Source organism: Lycium ferocissimum, chromosome 5 (genome assembly GCF_029784015.1).
Source record: "Lycium ferocissimum isolate CSIRO_LF1 chromosome 5, AGI_CSIRO_Lferr_CH_V1, whole genome shotgun sequence".
NCBI lineage: Eukaryota > Viridiplantae > Streptophyta > Magnoliopsida > Solanales > Solanaceae > Lycium > Lycium ferocissimum.
This window is the reverse complement of record NC_081346.1, coordinates 7,333,919-7,351,717: the sequence shown is the minus strand read 5'-3', so window position 1 is coordinate 7,351,717 and position 17,799 is coordinate 7,333,919. Positions and strand designations below refer to the sequence as shown.

Here is a 17,799-nt window from a genome sequence, read left to right as displayed (position 1 = left end):
TTACAGCCAACATTGCCATTTCATTTCACAAAATTCCAACACTAACAAGTTGTTTACAACACTAACAAGTGCAATGCCGCTAACGACATGCCAAACTACAACAAGAGCTTAGGGCAACTTCATTGAAACACCTCTAAAAAAAAAGTTTTGAAATAGAAAACTTACTACTACAATACAAATACACAATAATGAAATCAAAAGAACTTTCTCCCTTTTCTTGGACTTAGCCAACTTACTCTTCCACTTCTCTCTTTTTCCTTCATCTTCTTAATGTCTTCTCCAAAATTTTCTAGTTGAATTTCTATGTTGTTCATATCAATTTTGCTTTCCACGGAGTTTGTTGACGAGAGAAGGCTTGTAATCATCTTTTCCAAAAGACTCCAATGATGCTTCAAGTTCACCAATTCTTCCCACCAATTTAGGAATAACAAATTTGGATCTTGGATCAATGTCAGCATCCTTCCAAAGATAAAAATCACATGATCTAGCACCCTAAAATGTAATAAAATGAATTAAAAACAATCGGTCTTTCAACTTTTCAAAGGCAAATTCACTTCTTCAAAGTTCAATTTTTGAAATAAAATTCACTTACACCATAATATGGACAACTCCAATATCTTCTACAGGGTTTCTTGGGGTCCAAGAAGTCAACAATGGCAAAAGAAATCCATGTTTGCATCGCACATCCTTCAACTCATGATCATCCTCTTGCTTACAAAACTTACTTAAGCCTATTTTAGCCATTGTATAACAATCTTTAAAAAAAAAGAACAAAAAAAAATCAACTTAACAAGTGCTCCATACGAAATTAAAGAGTACAGACAAATGCAAAAAAAAAAAAAAAGAGAGAGAGAAAACGGGCAAAATATACAAGTAGAACAAGCTAAATAAAGTTGAACTTAGTTACCTTTGATTCAAAAACAAGCGGTATTTTGCTCCGATTTGGGCGTGTTCTTCACCAAATTTAGGAGAGTTCTTTGGCTTTAGGGTTCTAAACGGGTATGGTAAATGTGGGTGGGTGAAGTAAATGTAGGGTGGATGAAAATGGTGTGAACGGTAATGTTAATTAGGTTTTAGCAAGTTATTTTCCATTTTTTTAAAATTATATCGCCCTTTTTACTCCAACGCGCTCAAAAATGTGGATAATAACGCGCCTGAGTTTTGGTCTGTCGAGGGGTAGTTTAATTCAGTTTTACTAAGTTAAGGTGTGTAATAGGTCGTTAGTATAGTTTAGGTGTGATATCGACTTTTCGGGTATAGTTCGGGGGGGTTTCGATGTCTTTTGCCCACCTTTGTGAGTAGACAGCCACCTTTGTGTGTGTTGGGGTGTTGGGCGGGGAAGGGTGGGGGCGTTGGAGAGGCTTGTTTTTTTAATACTCTCACTGTTACAATTTATATTAACTTATTTTTTTTAATTTATGTCAAAATGAATGACTTTTCTAATTTGAAAATAAATTTATTTTATGAAATAATTTATAGTTACATAAATATTCAAAATTTATTTTAAATCACAAATTTTAAAAGTTTTCATTTTTTTTTAAATATTATGTCTAATTAAATAAATTCACATAAATTAAAATGGAAGGAGTATCGTCTTTTTGAAAAGCATACAGAGCACCAACTTGACAACTTGATTGATAGGTCAAGTCGCCCTTTATGGGTCCAGTGGAAAGACTTTTTGGCCGACACAGACGAAAGAAAAGTATAGGCATCTGCAGTTTTCATGAAAAGCATTCACACATAAAGTGAACAAACTAGTCACTTTGAATTGCTCATTTTATTCCAGTAGCTTTTACTTTGTTCCACAGATATAATTTCATTGTTGATTAATTCATATCTATATTGAATTCAATACATGGCGGAAGCTTTCCTTCAAGTTCTGCTAGACAATCTCAGTTCTCTCATCCGAGGGAAACTTGTTTTGTTCTTCGGTTTTGAAAAGGAATTTGAAAAGCTCTCAAGCATGTTTTCCACAATTCAAGCTGTGCTTGAAGATGCTCAGGAGAAGCAAGTAAAGGATAAGGCAATAGAGAATTGGTTGCAGAAACTCAATACTGCTGCATATGAAGTTGATGACATACTGGACGAATGTAAAAATGAGGCAGCAACATTCGAGCAGTCTCGATTAGGGCGTTATCATCCAGGGATTATCACTTTCCGTCACAAGATTGGGAAAAGGATGAAAGAGATGATGGAGAAACTAGATGCCATTATAATTTGTTTTAGACTAGAAGATCCAAAAGTCTTTTTTTATTTATTAAACTTCATGCCAAATCAAATACTTTCGTATAAAATGGGCCAGAGGGAGTAATTTTTACCAAACAACAGCAACCCACCGTTTTTTTTTTTTTGGGAGGGGGGGTAGAGAGGCTTGTTTTGTTTTTCAGTATTATCTTTTTGAAAAGCATATGGACCACTAACTTGACAACTTGATTGATAGTTCTAGGGGTGAGCATTCGGTTCGGTTTTTTTAAAGTTCGGTTCGGTATTTCGGTTTCAATTTTTTGAAAGTGGACACCGAATTAGTTCGGTTCGATTCGGTTTTGGTTTTTTTGGCATGGGTTAAGCAATAGTCACCCGTTAATAATATTCAAACTTTTCCAGCTAATCGAAGAATACTGTGACCTATCCATCGACCAACAGTCCAACACTGGACCATAACTTGTACTTCAGTTCTGGGCAGCGGCATAAGTGTGTCGCAACTAACAAGAGTGGAACTGGACAGTAGAGACTACTACTGTACTACATGCTTTCAAGTTTCAACTTAACATAAATAAACATAAGCTTAACAGCAGCAACTAGTAACAGCAGCAAAAAACAAGTCCACAGACCAGTCCACAAACCAGTCCAGTCGACTCATGTCTGATAGATGAGTGGAAAAAAATTCTTGTCAACATATTGCATTCATGTATTAAAACTGTAAACCTAAGTTCCCTAACCCACTGATAATTTAAGAAAACTGTAAAAAAATATTGCATTCATGTATTAAATATTCAGTTAAACCGAAAAATCGAAGATCCGAAACCGAACACCAAATTTGTTATTAAAAAAAAAAACCGGAACCGAACCGAAAAATCGAAATCGAAAAACCGCATTAGTTCGGTTCGATTTGATTTTTTGATTTTCGGTGTTTATACCCACCCCAATTTGATAGGACCAGGTCGCCCTTTATGGGTCCAGCGGAAAGACTTTTTGGCAGACACAGACAAAAGAAAAGTACAGGCATCTGCAGTTTTCATGAAAAGCATTCACACATAAAGTTAACAAACCAGTCACTTTGAATTGCTCATTTTATTCCAGTAGCTTTTACTTTGTTCCACAGATATAATTTCATTGTTGATTAGGGTTCATATCTATATTGAATTCAATACATGGCGGAAGCTTTCCTTCAAGTTCTGCTTGAGAATCTCAGTTCTTTCATCCGAGGGAAACTTGTATTGTTTTTCGGTTTTGAAAAGGAATTTGAAAAGCTCTCAAGTATATTTTCCACAATTCAAGTTGTGCTTGAAAATGCACAGGTGAAGCAAGTAAAGGATAAGGCAATAGAGAATTGGTTGCAGAAACTCAATGCTGCTGCATATGAAGTTGATGACATACTGGACGAATGTAAAAATGAGGCAGCAACATTCGAGCAATCTCGATTAGGGCGTTATCATCCAGGGATTATCACTTTCCGTCACAAGATTGGGAAAAGGATGAAAGAGATGATGGAGAAACTAGATGCCATTGCTGAGGAAAGAAGCAAGTTTCATTTTCTTGAAAAAATTACAGAGAGACAAGCCGCTACACGTGAAACAGGTGTGAGTACTAACTAATACTCCCTCCGGATAAAAAAAAAGAGTTCACTTATCAAATTAAGAAAGAATTAACATTGTTTTTCCAGATTTGCCCTATTAAGTGTTATATGATGAAATTTTGATGCTTATTTAATCAGGGGTAGTTTAGTCAAAATACCTATTTTTGTCCAGAAGTTAGCATTTTCTTACGGGTGTGCACTGAGTGGACACTTTTTTTGATCCGGAGGGAGTAGCTTAGTTTTAGAGATTTTCTCTACATGTTTGTTTTGTCTATTTAATTTTGTAAGGATCTTCTATATTTGTTGCTGACTCCCTCTAATGAGCTCAATTGTAACAAAATTTTTGTGTCCTCGCTATTTAAAACAGGTTTTGTTTTAACTGAACCAAAAGTCTATGGAAGGGACAAAGAGGAGGATGAGATAGTGAAAATTCTGATAAACAATGTTAATGTTGCACAAGAACTTCCAGTGTTTCCTATAGTTGGTATGGGCGGATTAGGAAAGACAACACTTGCCCAAATGATCTTCAATGATGAGAGAGTGACTAAGCACTTCAATCCCAAAATATGGGTTTGTGTCTCAGATGATTTTGATGAGAAGAGGTTGATAAAGACAATTGTAGGAAATGTTGGAAGAAGATCTCTTGATGTCGAGGACTTGGCTTCACTTCAAAAGAAGCTTCAGGAGTTATTGAATGGAAAAAGATACTTGCTTGTCTTAGATGATGTTTGGAATGATGATCAAGAAAAGTGGGCTAAGTTAAGGGCAGTCTTAAATGTTGGAGCAAGAGGTGCTTCTATTCTAGCTACTACTCGTCTTGAAAAGGTTGGATTAATTATGGGAACGTTGCAACCATATCATTTGTCAAATTTGTCTCAACATGATAGTTTACTGTTGTTTATGCAACGCGCATTTGGGCAACAAAGAGAAACAAATTCTAATCTTGTGGCCATTGGAAAGGAGATTGTGAAGAAATGTGGTGGTGTGCCTTTAGCGGCCAAGACTCTTGGAGGTCTTTTACGCTTCAAGAGAGAAGAAAGTGAATGGGAACATGTGAGAGATAATGAAATTTGGAATCTGCCTCAAGATGAAAGTTCTATTTTGCCTGCCTTGAGACTGAGTTATCATCACCTTCCACTTGATTTGAGACAATGCTTTGCGTATTGTGCAGTATTCCCAAAGGACACCAACATGGTAAAGGAAAATCTCATCGCTCTCTGGATGGCACACGGTTTTCTTTTATCAAAAGGAAACTTGGAGCTAGAGGATGTGGGTAATGAAGTATGGAATGAATTATACTTGAGGTCTTTCTTCCAAGAGATTGAAGTCAAATCTGGTAATACTTATTTCAAGATGCATGATCTTATCCATGATTTGGCAACATCTCTGTTTTCGGCAAGCGCATCAAGCAGCAATATCCGTGAAATAAAAGGGAAGGATTATACACACATGATGTCCATTGGTTTTGCTAAAGTGGTGTCTTCTTACTCTCCTTCTCTCTTGAAACAGTTTGTCTCATTGAGGGTGCTTAATCTAAGTTACTCAAAACTTGACCAAGTACCCTCTTCCATTGGAGATCTAGTACATTTAAGATACCTGGACCTATCTCGCAATAACATTCGTAGTCTTCCAAAAAGGTTGTGCAAGCTTCAAAATCTGCAGACTCTTGATCTACATAATTGCTACTCACTTTCTTGTTTGCCAAAACAAACAAGTAAACTTGTTAGTCTCCGAAATCTTTTACTTGATGGCTGTCCATTGACTTCTACACCACCAAGGATAGGATTGTTGACATGCCTTAAGATTATAGGTTGCTTTATTGTGGGATGGAAGAATGGGTATCAACTTCGTGAACTACAAAACCTAAATCTCTATGGCTCAATTTCAATCACACACCTTGAGAGAGTGCAGAATGATACGGATGCAAAAGAAGCCAATTTATTTGCAAAAGCAAATCTGCAATCTCTAAGCATGAGTTGGGATATCGATGGATCACATAGATATGAATCAGAAGTTGAAGTGCTTGAAGCCCTCGAACCACACCCCAATCTGAAATATTTAGAAATCATTGGCTTCGGAGGATACCGTTTTCCAAACTGGATAAATCACTCAGTTTTGGAAAAGGTCGTCTCTATTAGAATTAAAAGATGCAATAACTGCTTGCGCTTACCACCCTTAGGGGAGCTGCCTTGTCTAGAAAGTCTAGAGTTACAATACGGGTCTGCGGAGGTGGAGTATGTTGAAGAGGATGATGTCCATTCTAGATTCCCTACAAGAAGAAGGTTCCCATCCCTGAAAAAACTTCGTATATGGTTCTTTCGTAATTTGAAAGGATTGATGAAAGAGGAAGGAGAAGAGAAATTCCCCATGCTTGAAGAGATGGCGATTTTGCATTGCTCTATGTTTGTTTTTCCAACCCTTTCTTCTGTCAGGAAATTGGAAGTTCACGGCAACACATATGCAACAGGTTTGAGCTCCATATCTAATCTTAGCACTCTTACTTCCCTCCGCATTGGTGCTAATAATAAAGCGACTACACTCCCAGAAGAGATGTTCAAGAGCCTTAAATATCTTGAATACTTGAGTGTCTTTGAGTTCAACAATCTTAAAGAGCTGCCTACCAGCCTGGCTAGTCTCAATGCTTTGAAGCGTCTCCAAATTGAAAGTTGTGAAGCACTAGAGAGTCTCCCCCAACAAGGGCTGGAAGGTTTAACTTCACTCACACAGTTACTTGTTAAATACTGTAGGATGCTAAAATCTGTACCCAAGGGATTGCAGCACCTAACAGCCCTCACAAGATTAGAACTTATTGGCTGTCCAGAACTGGAAAGGCGTTGTGAGAAGCAAATTGGTGAAGACTGGCACAAAATTGCGCACATTCCTAATGTGGATATTCGTTAAGTCTTATTTGTAATTGTTTCTACGGTTCTTTGTTTGTGAGTCCCTCCTACACAGCTTACGCTGCTACACTAGCCATTTAGGGGAAGATCTTGAGCACATCTAACAGTTGTTTAGCTGGTGTTATTACCTTTCAACTTGAGTTGCTAGCGCTTTAAAATTGTTGAGATTCACTTCATTTTGTAACAAAACTTGCTTTAATTACTTCAATATTTTTCGGAAAGCCCTTTCTTTAACCATGTTTTGATGCTAGATAACATAACTTGTTGAGAATTGTTCTGGTCATTATACATTGTTACCATTCCGTGCACCATTTTTACATTTTCCCGACCTGTTCAGGGCAAGAGGAAGTTTATTTGTCAATGTTTATTTGTCTAGAGAACCCATCAAAATCTTCAACGTTGCAAGATACTTTGCTGAATAGTACAACAAAAACCACTTACCCAACACTCAGGAAGAAATCTTGCCTTAGTACCAAAACGCAGTCACTTAACCATAGTTGAGATGTGGGGAGAGACAACGAAAGAATGCCTGGGATGATGAATGTTTGAACACACTTAAATTTTAAAGAGCACAACTAGCCAGCCTACTGGGTATTCCTCTTGTTGGTTTCCGAGATCAAACACACTTTAGATTCAAAAGTATCCCACTTAAATCAGCTTTCAAGACATCCATTTCATGCACACAAGATATACACAAAGGAAATCCCAGTAACAGGGCAAGCGGGAAAAAAGAAATTAACTTCCATATAAAGAGTTTCTGGTTCTAACACAGTAAGGGCTTCAGCTGTTATGTCTTTAAAGAATGCCATAGCTATTGTTTGTTGCAGCAATAGCTCTAATAAAGCCAATGCTATAAAAGGTCTGTGAGTGGTCACAGTCAAAATGCTGTATTCTCTACTGAGTTACATACACTCTAGTTGGTGTTAGGGTCATAGACTACGCGGACTGTAACTTCATTTGGTTTAGAGAGAGGAGATACTGTCACCATGTTGAGCATAAATTGGTAAGATAAGCTGATTAGAGCCCTTCTCATGGGTTTTGAAAACATTAATCAGAAAAGAAATTTGGATTGACAAGAAGTTATTGACAGTCAGTCGTTATGCCTCACTGGTCCATCAGAAAACAAGAAAAAGAAGAGCTAAGCCAGAACAAGGTTTTCAAAGTTAGACGTCCCTTCTGAGGTTGCCTTAAACAAAAAGAAACGGGAGGCTGAAAGCTTGCGAAAAAACTTGGAAAAAGGAAGTATACTCATCCAAAAAAATGGAGAAAAAAGGAAGCATAGCTACTCCGAGTTTTCTAGTCACTCTAATATTAAGAGAAATTGATATATAGGAATTGAGAAAAAATAAGAGATATTGTAACCTTCTGTTGGCCTTGGTCTCTCCCAAAGTTGTTGAAAGTAGCCTTCCCCTTTCAGTTGCTATTCTACCAACTTCTTTAATCCAAGTGAGAACTTGCATACAGTCCTATCACAGAAAAACAACTCTGCATGATAAAACTAAGTTCACCTTTGGTTCAATCCTTCGAGGGTCCACATACTCAAAAACCTCAACAATATTAGCCCACAAAGACAAATTTCTAGGTCCAAGTACTTAGTGATAAAATTATTGTTACCCTCAATGGTTTGTTAAAACTGCTAAGGTAATAGTAGTTTGCCTTTGGTCATCGAGGCAAATTCAACTTCTTTACCACCAGGAGCTGATTGTTACCTTTGGCCGCGCAGTTTTCTATTCCCGTATAAATCCTAAGTAACAAATATTTGCAGAAGACGCTGCTAAATTCGAAAATACTCGTACAACAAACAGGTACAGCATCAGTTAAATCCGCATCAAGGTGCTCACACAGTCACTCAGCCAATAATCTGAAGAACTTATCTGAATCCATTTATGCACGCATCCTCGAATCCAAAGAACTACGACCAACACCATAAGGACGTATATTCCCCCAACCAGTCATTCACCAGGCAAATGAAAAGAACAATCTTTAATCTATCTGCCAAACTTTGACAATGAAACTGTCTCCCCACAGCAGCTGAATTATGGCATTTCTTCCACTCTCTGTTTGGTCTTCAATGGTTTATGCCCCTTTCCATTAAAGATGCCTGGAGAGTTGACAAGACTATCAAAAGGATCTAGGAAAGAAAGAAATTGCAAATGCTTTGATGGAATCTCAATTTCCACTAGCACACTTAAGGCTAGATGTCTAACCACTATTTTCAGTTGGCACTTTCTTTCCCCGGTAAACAGTGTGGATAACATTTTGGATTTTGTTAGTTCCCTAACTCAGGGGTTATGGAGATATCTTTTTTGGCTGTTGACAGACTTTTGCTCAATGCTCAACTAGCTTCATGTTTATTTTGTTTTGAAGCAGCTATTTATCTTTCCTGTAACTTCGCATCTTCTTGATGCCTTTCTAATATGTACTAGGATTATTTAATCACTTGACCAAAAAAATCTATCTACCTTAGATTCGTTTTGCATTCTCTATCTTAGAACGGTCACAATTTGTCCTTCATGGTTGGTGTTTTCTGGCTGAAAATGAGGATGAGGATTGCAGAGGGAAACTAAAAATTTGCACACGTGCCTATGTGAGTTGGCAATGACTGCTGCAATGGTTAGACCAAAATAATACCTGCTTCATACCATAATGACTAAAATTTGTATACATGAGGGTCCTTTCAGGCAGTCTGAAACGGACACAAAGATCCAAAAATATAATTTAGGGGTCACAACACAAATTAGACACCAACTTGTACAATCCAATTGGTATCAACGTTGTCTTTTGCTGCATGGCTGCTGACTTAGCAGCAGTTGGGTCTCTATAGGTTTAGGATTTGTTTGGATTTGAATATCATTTTCTATTTTCATATCTATGGGAATGTCGTCAAAAGACCCTTGTGGTCAGGCCCTTCCCCGGACCTCGCGCATAGCGTGAGCTTAGTGCACCGGGCTGCCCTTTTTAGTTTATTTCCAGAGAGCTTGTTTCTTGAGTTGAAAATCCTGTTAATAGTTCTTTTGGGTACAAATTCCAGATTCTGAAGCAGAACGACATTTGATTTATAGAAACCCTACTGCTTCATAGCTTCAAGTAGAAGCTAGATAATAAGGAATTAGAGGAAAAGGGGAAGTAGATTTGACAGAGGAAATCATCGACTATATCTCGACCTTTTTTTTTTCTGGGGGTGTCAAGAAAGAGTGTTCGATTTGTGTTTACTTGTGGAATGAAAGAGTGGGTCTGACAGGAGTGGTAGAGGGAGAAGTGAATGTGAGTTGGAGAGAATCGCGCTTGTGTCTCATTAAGCTACGGTTGAACCTGTTTTTTTCCCACTTTAAGAGAGCCCAATGGAAACAGCTCTAATCATTTTGAAAATTTGACAGGTTGAGCACGCGAAGCAAGATGACGCATTATCAGATCTCAGTAGCCTGTTGGGAGAGCTCAAACATATGGCTGTTGACATGGGATCTGAAATAGAGAGGTTAGTATTCAAGATAGCGAAATTTTCTTTAAAAGGATCATGACCATCCTTGCTCTTTACCCCTTCCTCTTTCCTCTTATTTTACTTTTATGTACTATGCTATTATCTAATCACTTCTAAGAATTTCTGCATATGTTGTTGGATATTGCAGGCAGAACAAATCCCTGGATCATCTTCAAGATGATGTAGATGAGCTCAATTTCAGAGTTAAAGGTGCCAACCGGCGTGGTCGCCGCTTACAGGGAAAATAACCTAGCATTTATCTCATGTATTAGCACTAGATATTCACGTGTGCTCATGCTTGTCTTTTTAGTTTGTTATTTCAACTCCTCTGAATCCCTCATCTTCCATCTCTCTTTGTCTTTTTTTTTTTTTTTTTTTTTTTTCTCATAGTGCCAATTTCTTACTTCTGAAATTTTTGTACACGTTTGACATCAGATCAAGCTAATCAATTTAATTTCCTGGCAGTGGGGTTGCAGATCAATAAATTGCTACACTAACTATTTAGGCGAAGATCTTGACTACATCTAATAGTTGTTTAGCCGGTGTTGCCTTCCAACTCTAGAGATGCTCGCGCTTTAGAATTGCTGAGATTTACTTCATTTTTTAACAAAACCTTGCTTTAGTTACTTTAATTTTTCACACAGCCCCTTCTTTAACCGCGTTTTGGTGCTAGAGAACAGAACTTGTTGAGAATCGCTCTAGTCATTATACCTTGTTAATAAGTGCACCATTTTTACCATTTTCCCTACCACTCGAGTTGGTGTTAGGTTCACAGTACGCAGACTGTAACTTCGGTCGGTTTACAGTATATCATCAACATGCATAAAATGGATTTTTATTTACTACCTCTGTCTTGAGTTTAGTAACTTCGGTTGGTAAGGTCTGCGTACACTCTACCCTTTCCAGACCCCACGTGTGGGATTCACTGGGTATGTTGTTGTTGTTGTTGTCTTGAGTTTTGTCACATGCTCTCTTTTTCGGTTTGTCTCAAAAGGAATGTCATATTTCCTTATTTAAAAATAATTTAACTTTAAACTTTCTTGACCTTAATAATATGAATTATAGCCCCACAAATAACTATAGCTTGTTTTAAAGCACAAGATTCAATTTTTTTTGTTAAAATTGTGCCCGATTAAAGACCGTCACATAAATTGGAACTGAGGAACTAAAAAGACTAACTTGATTACTCCCTCCTTCCCAATTTATATGACCTCTTGCCTTTTTAGTTCAGTACAATAAAGAATGACACATTTCTATATTTAATAAAAATTTAACTTTAAATAGAATTTCTAGCCACACAATTTTTTATAATTTGTTTTAGACTAGAAGATCCAAAAGTCTTTTTTTATTTATTAAACTTCATGCCAAATCAAATACTTTCGTATAAAATGGGCCAGAGGGAGTAATTTTTACCAAACAACAAAGAACTCCACCGTTTTTTTTTTTTTTGGGGAGGGGGGGTAGAGAGGCTTGTTTTGTTTTTCAGTATTATCTTTTTGAAAAGCATATGGACCACTAACTTGACAACTTGATTGATAGTTCTAGGGGTGAGCATTCGGTTCGGTTTTTTCAAAGTTCGGTTCGGTATTTCGGTTTCAATTTTTTGAAAGTGGACACCGAATTAGTTCGGTTCGGTTCGGTTTTGGTTTTTTTGGCATGGGTTATCATCACCTTCCACTTGATTTGAGACTGAGTTATCATCACCTTCCACTTGATTTGAGACAATGCTTTGCGTATTGTGCAGTATTCCCAAAGGACACCAACATGGTAAAGGAAAATCTCATCGCTCTCTGGATGGCACACGGTTTTCTTTTATCAAAAGGAAACTTGGAGCTAGAGGATGTGGGTAATGAAGTATGGAATGAATTATACTTGAGGTCTTTCTTCCAAGAGATTGAAGTCAAATCTGGTAATACTTATTTCAAGATGCATGATCTTATCCATGATTTGGCAACATCTCTATTTTCGGCAAGCGCATCAAGCAGCAATATCCGTGAAATAAAAGGGAAGGATTATACACACATGATGTCCATTGGTTTTGCTAAAGTGGTGTCTTCTTACTCTCCTTCTCTCTTGAAACAGTTTGTCTCATTGAGGGTGCTTAATCTAAGTTACTCAAAACTTGACCAAGTACCCTCTTCCATTGGAGATCTAGTACATTTAAGATACCTGGACCTATCTCGCAATAACATTCGTAGTCTTCCAAAAAGGTTGTGCAAGCTTCAAAATCTGCAGACTCTTGATCTACATAATTGCTACTCACTTTCTTCTTTGCCAAAACAAACAAGTAAACTTATTAGTCTCCGAAATCTTTTACTTGATGGCTGTCCATTGACTTCTACACCACCAAGGATAGGATTGTTGACATGCCTTAAGATTATAGGTTGCTTTATTGTGGGATGGAAGAATGGTTATCAACTTCGTGAACTACAAAACCTAAATCTCTATGGCTCAATTTCAATCACACACCTTGAGAGAGTGAAGAATGATATGGATGCAAAAGAAGCCAATTTATCTGCAAAAGGAAATCTGCACTCTTTAAGCATGAGTTGGGATGGACCACATAGATATGAATCAGATTTCGTTAAAGTGCTTGAAGCCCTCAAACCACACCCCAATCTGAAATCTTTAGAAATCATTGGCTTCGGAGGATACCGTTTTCCAAACTGGATAAATCACTCAGTTTTGGAAAAGGTCGTCTCTATTAGAATTAAAAGTCTCTATTAGAATTAAAAGATGCAATAACTGCTTGCGCTTACCCCCCTTAGGGGAGCTGCCTTGTCTAGAAAGTCTAGAGTTACAATACGGGTCTGCGGAGGTGGAGTATGTTGAAGAGGATGATGTCCATTCTAGATTCCCTACAAGAAGAAGGTTCCCATCCCTGAAAAAACTTCGTATATGGTTCTTTCGTAATTTGAAAGGATTGATGAAAGAGGAAGGAGAAGAGAAATTCCCCATGCTTGAAGAGATGGCGATTTTGCATTGCTCTATGTTTGTTTTTCCAACCCTTTCTTCTGTCAGGAAATTGGAAGTTCACGGCAACACATATGCAACAGGTTTGAGCTCCATATCTAATCTTAGCACTCTTACTTCCCTCCGCATTGGTGCTAATAATGAAGCGACTACACTCCCAGAAGAGATGTTCAAAAGCCTTAAATATCTCGAATACTTGAGTATCTTTGAGTTCAACAATCTTAAAGAGCTGCCTACCAGCCTGGCTAGTCTCAATGCTTTGAAGCGTCTCCAAATTGAAAGTTGTGAAGCACTAGAGAGTCTCCCCCAACAAGGGCTGGAAGGTTTAACTTCAGTCACCCAGTTACTTGTTAAATACTGTAGGATGCTAAAATCTGTACTCAAGGGATTGCAGCACCTAACAGCCCTCACAAGATTAGAACTTATTGGCTGTCCAGAACTGGAAAGGCGTTGTGAGAAGGAAATTGGTGAAGACTGGCACAAAATTGCTCACATTCCTAATGTGGATATTCGTTAAGTCTTATTTGTAATTGTTTCTACGGTTCTTTGTTTGTGAGTCCCTCCCACACAGCTCACGCTGCTACACCTAGCCATTTAGGGGAAGATCTTCAGCACATCTAACAGTTGTTTAGCTGGTGTTATTACCTTTCAAGTTGCTAGCGCTTTAAAATTGTTGAGATTCACTTCATTTTGTAACAAAACTTGCTTTAATTACTTCAATATTTTTCAGAAAGCCCTTTCTTTAACCATGTTTTGATGCTAGAGAACATAACTTGTTGAGAATTGTTCTGGTCATCATACATTGTTACCATTCCGTGCACCATTTTTACATTTTCCCGACCTGTTCAGGGCAAGAGGAAGTTTATTTCTCAATGTTTATTTGTCTAGAGAACCCATCAAAATAATCAACGTTGCAAGATACTTTGCTGAATAGTACAACAAAAACCACTTACCCAACACTCACGAAGAAAAGTTGCCTTAGTACCAAAACGCAGTCACCTAACCATACTTGAGACGTGGGGAGAGACAACGAAAGAATGCCCAGGATGATGAATGTTTGAACACACTTAAAACTTTAAAGAGCACAAATAGCCAGCCTACTGGGTATTCCTCTTGTTGGTTTCCGAGATCAAACACACTTTAGATTCAAAAGTATCCCACTTAAATCAGCTTTCAAGACATCCATTTCATGCACACAAGATATACACAAAGGAAATCCCAGTAACAGGGCAAGCGGGAAAAAAGAAATTAGCTTCCATATAAAGAGTTTCTGGTTCTAACACAGTAAGGGCTTCAGCTGTTATGTCTTTAAAGAATGCCTTCATAGCTGTTGTTTGTTGCAGCAATAGCTCTAATAAAGCCAATGCTATAAAAGGTCTGTGAGTGGTCACAGTCAAAATGCTGTATTCTCTACTAAGTTACATACACTCTAGTTGGTGTTAGGGTCATAGACTACGCGGACTGTAACTACATTTGGTTTAGAGAGGATATACTGTCACCATGTTGAGCATAAATTGGTAAGACAAGCTGATTAGAGCCCTTCTCATGGGTTTTGAAAACATTAATCAGAAAAGAAATTTGGATTGACAAGAAGTTATTGAAAGTCAGTCGTTATGCCTCACTGGTCCATCAGAAAACAAGGAAAAGAAGAGCTAAGCCAGAACAAGGTTTTCAGAGTTAGACGTCCCTTCTGAGGTTGCCTTAAACAAAAAGAACCGGGAGGCTGAAAGCTTGCGAAAGAACATGGAAAAAGGAAGTATACTCATCCAAAAAAATGGAGAAAAAAGGAAGCATAGCTACTCCGAATTTTCTAGTCACTATAATATTAAGAGAAATTGATATATAGGAATTGAGAAAAAATAAGAGATATTGTAACCTTCTGTTGGCCTTGGTCTCTCCCAAAGTTGTTGAAAGTAGCCTTCCCCTTTCAGTTGCTATTCTACCAACTTCTTTAATCCAAGTGAGAACTTACATATAGTCCTATCACAGAGAAACAACTCCTCATGACAAAACTAAGTTCAGCTAAGGGTCAAGGATACTCAAATACCTCAACAACATTAGCGCAAACTAGAATTTCTAGGTTCAAGTACTTATTACTGATAAAGTCAACAGTTACCCTCAATCGTTTGTTAAAGCTGCTAAGGTTATAGTAGCTTGCCTTCAGTCATCAAGGCAAACTGAACTTCTTTACCACCAGGAGCTGTTTGTTACTTTTGACCGTGCAGTTCCCTATTCCCATATAATCCACAATATCAGAAGTAACAAACTTTAACAAAATACACTGCTAAAATCTACAATGCTTATACAACAAGCAAGTGCAGCATCAGTTAAATCTGAATCAAGATATCCAGACAGAAAATCAGCCAATAATCTGAAGACATTACCCGAATCCATATACACACGCATTCTGGAATCCAAATAACTAGGACACATGACCGGTCAACAATGCCACAAGATCGTGCATTAAACCATCCAGCCATTCAACAGACAAATGGAACCACAATCTCTAATTTACAATCACATATTGTATTCAAATGTGCTAAGCTAACAAAAGCATTCGAGTCAAAAGAAGGTTAGTCCTTTATGGAAATCAACTCTTTGAAGAAAGATTAACCTAAATAGCCGTCCACCCAACCCTTAGATTAAAAGTAGTCAGCAAATGTGTAATATATACATCATTCATGCATAATCAATGGATAATCTATGTATATAAGCTAGGCAAAGTAAACAGTGAATTTGGCCAACTATTTATGTAAAGATCCCTTCTTTCAAATACATAACCGATGACTATCAGTTAAAGAACATCAATAATACACGGCAGTGAATTCATCACACTTGATATTCAATGATACAAAAAAAAAAAAAAAAAAAACCCTAGGGCTTCCTACAAAAATCCAATAGTATTACTGGCTCACACAATTATTCTATTGTTTTAATCATCAAAAGGGATTAAAAATAACAAAAGTTCAACAGTATTACTGGTTTAATTCCACAACGCCCTTGACCTTCATCCAAAATAGATGCTTTCAAATAAATATCTAGGACTATCAACAACAAAAACAACAGCAATACACGGCAGCTACATTCATCACATATGATATTTGATGCTTCAAAAATACAAAAACCTAGGGCTTTTTGCCCTACCAACCAGTCACATTCACAAGGCAAATGGAAACCACAATCTTTAATCTATTTATCAAATTGTGCTAAGCTAACAAAAGCATTCAAGTCAAAACCCCGAAGAGGACTATGACATCAATAATACACGGCAGTAACATTGATATCTGATGATACAAAAGAAACCAAAACCCTGGGGCTTTCTACAAAACACCATTCATAATCCAATAGCTCACAGAATTATTGTATTGTTTTAACAATCAAAAAAAGGGGGATTAAAAATGACAAAAAATTCCAGTACATATTACTGCTTCAATTCCATAACGCTCTTCACTTTAGGCGCGTAGAGAGAGTAAACTACAGCCTGTCTCTTTGCAATCTCGAGCTGTGTCCTACCATCGGAAAAAGCAGCAGTAACCTTAGAAGGATCCGTTAGGTCTTTGTTGTGGCGAAACCCATCGATTGTTCTGCGCTTAGTGTATTCCCTTATGTTGTAATCGGGGAACTGACGCGCCGTTCGTAGGAATGACCGGAATAGAGTAAGCACTTCCCCACGCGCCGGCGATGCCATTTTTTATCCAAGGTTTTACTATTGTGTGTTTGTCGAAGCGGCGTAGAGGTCGTTTTATCTACAAACTTCTCGGGTTTTAAGTTCTAACACCGAAAAGGCAAAAGGGAATTTTACTATTCCATGTTTGGTCCTTATATTGGTATATATAATAAGAATCAATCTAATTTTTTTTATAGTCCCTAGTTAAATTTTTTGATACTCTATATAATATGGGTTAATCTAACTTTTTTGTAGTTCTTAGTTAAATTTTTTAGTTACATTACAACTAAGAGTTACCAACTAAAGGTTGCTTCTTCCAAATTTACTCTTATATTTGTCTTTTATTGTTTCATCTACTATAGGGTGTTTTAAAATATCAAGACATCTTTTTTTGATAATACAAAACCCCTAAAACTAATTTTTTTTTAAGGTAATGTGACATGTACTATAACTTTTTCATATGCCTTATTTTTACTCCTACTTTAGTTCTTTATTATTTAAGGTGCCGCACCCAATTTTGTTAAATTTAAAAAAATTTAAGATCCTCTTAAAATGCTTAAGAAATTGTGAATTGTGATGATGTCAACTAAAAGAAACATGTCACTATGCATAATTTGAATGAGAAAATACACTGCATTTGTAGTTACCTTAATTAAAATATGTATTGCTCACAAAAATTGAAGTTTCTCTAATTAACAACTCTTTGATTATTCAATGTGAAACTTTGAAAATTTAACAGATATAATTGGTCTTCGTTTGGATTAGATATTGTCACCCAAACTTTTATTTTATCTAATCATTTATTAACTATATTGAAAATTAAATCTTTTCATTGGCATGTTTTGTTGGTTTGCATGTTGATTAGCTATATCCTTCTTGCTTAACAAAATTAACCTTTTTTTTCCAGATATTATGTGGTGTATTATAATATTTTTTTAAAATTCAATGCACGCGTACTTAATAATAGTTTTTATACCTAACAGAC

At 37.0% G+C, this 17,799-nt stretch overlaps 3 protein-coding genes, 1 long non-coding RNA gene and 1 pseudogene across 4 annotated transcripts; 4 read left to right on the top strand and 1 right to left on the bottom strand.

Annotated features, from left to right (window-relative positions):
* Positions 1–1,699: 1,699 nt before the first annotated feature.
* Positions 1,700–3,328, top strand: LOC132058049 (putative disease resistance protein RGA4). The gene is made up of 2 exons (XM_059450616.1): positions 1,700–2,242; positions 3,323–3,328. The coding sequence occupies exons 1-2, from the start codon at positions 1,856–1,858 to the stop codon at positions 3,326–3,328; spliced, it is 393 nt and encodes a 130-aa protein (XP_059306599.1). The 5' UTR covers positions 1,700–1,855.
* Positions 3,215–6,930, top strand: LOC132055729 (putative disease resistance protein RGA4). The gene is made up of 2 exons (XM_059447691.1): positions 3,215–3,798; positions 4,164–6,930. The coding sequence occupies exons 1-2, from the start codon at positions 3,372–3,374 to the stop codon at positions 6,695–6,697; spliced, it is 2,961 nt and encodes a 986-aa protein (XP_059303674.1). The 5' UTR covers positions 3,215–3,371; the 3' UTR covers positions 6,698–6,930.
* Positions 6,931–9,470: 2,540 nt separating this feature from the next.
* LOC132055731 (uncharacterized) lies at positions 9,471–10,500 on the top strand. Its single transcript, XR_009414642.1, has 2 exons — positions 9,471–10,171; positions 10,323–10,500. It is a non-coding gene; the product is annotated as an uncharacterized LOC132055731 (long non-coding RNA).
* A 1,330-nt stretch (positions 10,501–11,830) lies between these two features.
* Positions 11,831–13,873, top strand: LOC132057522 (putative disease resistance protein RGA4; annotated as a pseudogene).
* Positions 13,874–16,384: 2,511 nt separating this feature from the next.
* On the bottom strand, positions 16,385–16,956 carry LOC132055728 (uncharacterized). The gene has a single exon (XM_059447690.1). It carries the CDS (start codon positions 16,833–16,835, stop codon positions 16,569–16,571), a length of 267 nt encoding a protein of 88 aa, XP_059303673.1. The 5' UTR covers positions 16,836–16,956; the 3' UTR covers positions 16,385–16,568.
* Positions 16,957–17,799: the final 843 nt, after the last annotated feature.

What these genes read in the sequence shown, in the direction of transcription:
- LOC132055729 (XM_059447691.1), top strand. Translation starts at nt 3,372, where the DNA reads ATGGCGGAAGCTTTCCTTCAAGTTCTGCTTGAGAATCTCAGTTCTTTC. An exon ending in AGCCGCTACACGTGAAACAG is followed by an intron (nt 3,799 to 4,163) that starts GTGTGAGTACTA and finishes TATTTAAAACAG; the next exon opens with GTTTTGTTTTAACTGAACCA.
- LOC132055728 (XM_059447690.1), bottom strand. Translation starts at nt 16,835, where the DNA reads ATGGCATCGCCGGCGCGTGGGGAAGTGCTTACTCTATTCCGGTCATTC.
- LOC132058049 (XM_059450616.1), top strand. Translation starts at nt 1,856, where the DNA reads ATGGCGGAAGCTTTCCTTCAAGTTCTGCTAGACAATCTCAGTTCTCTC.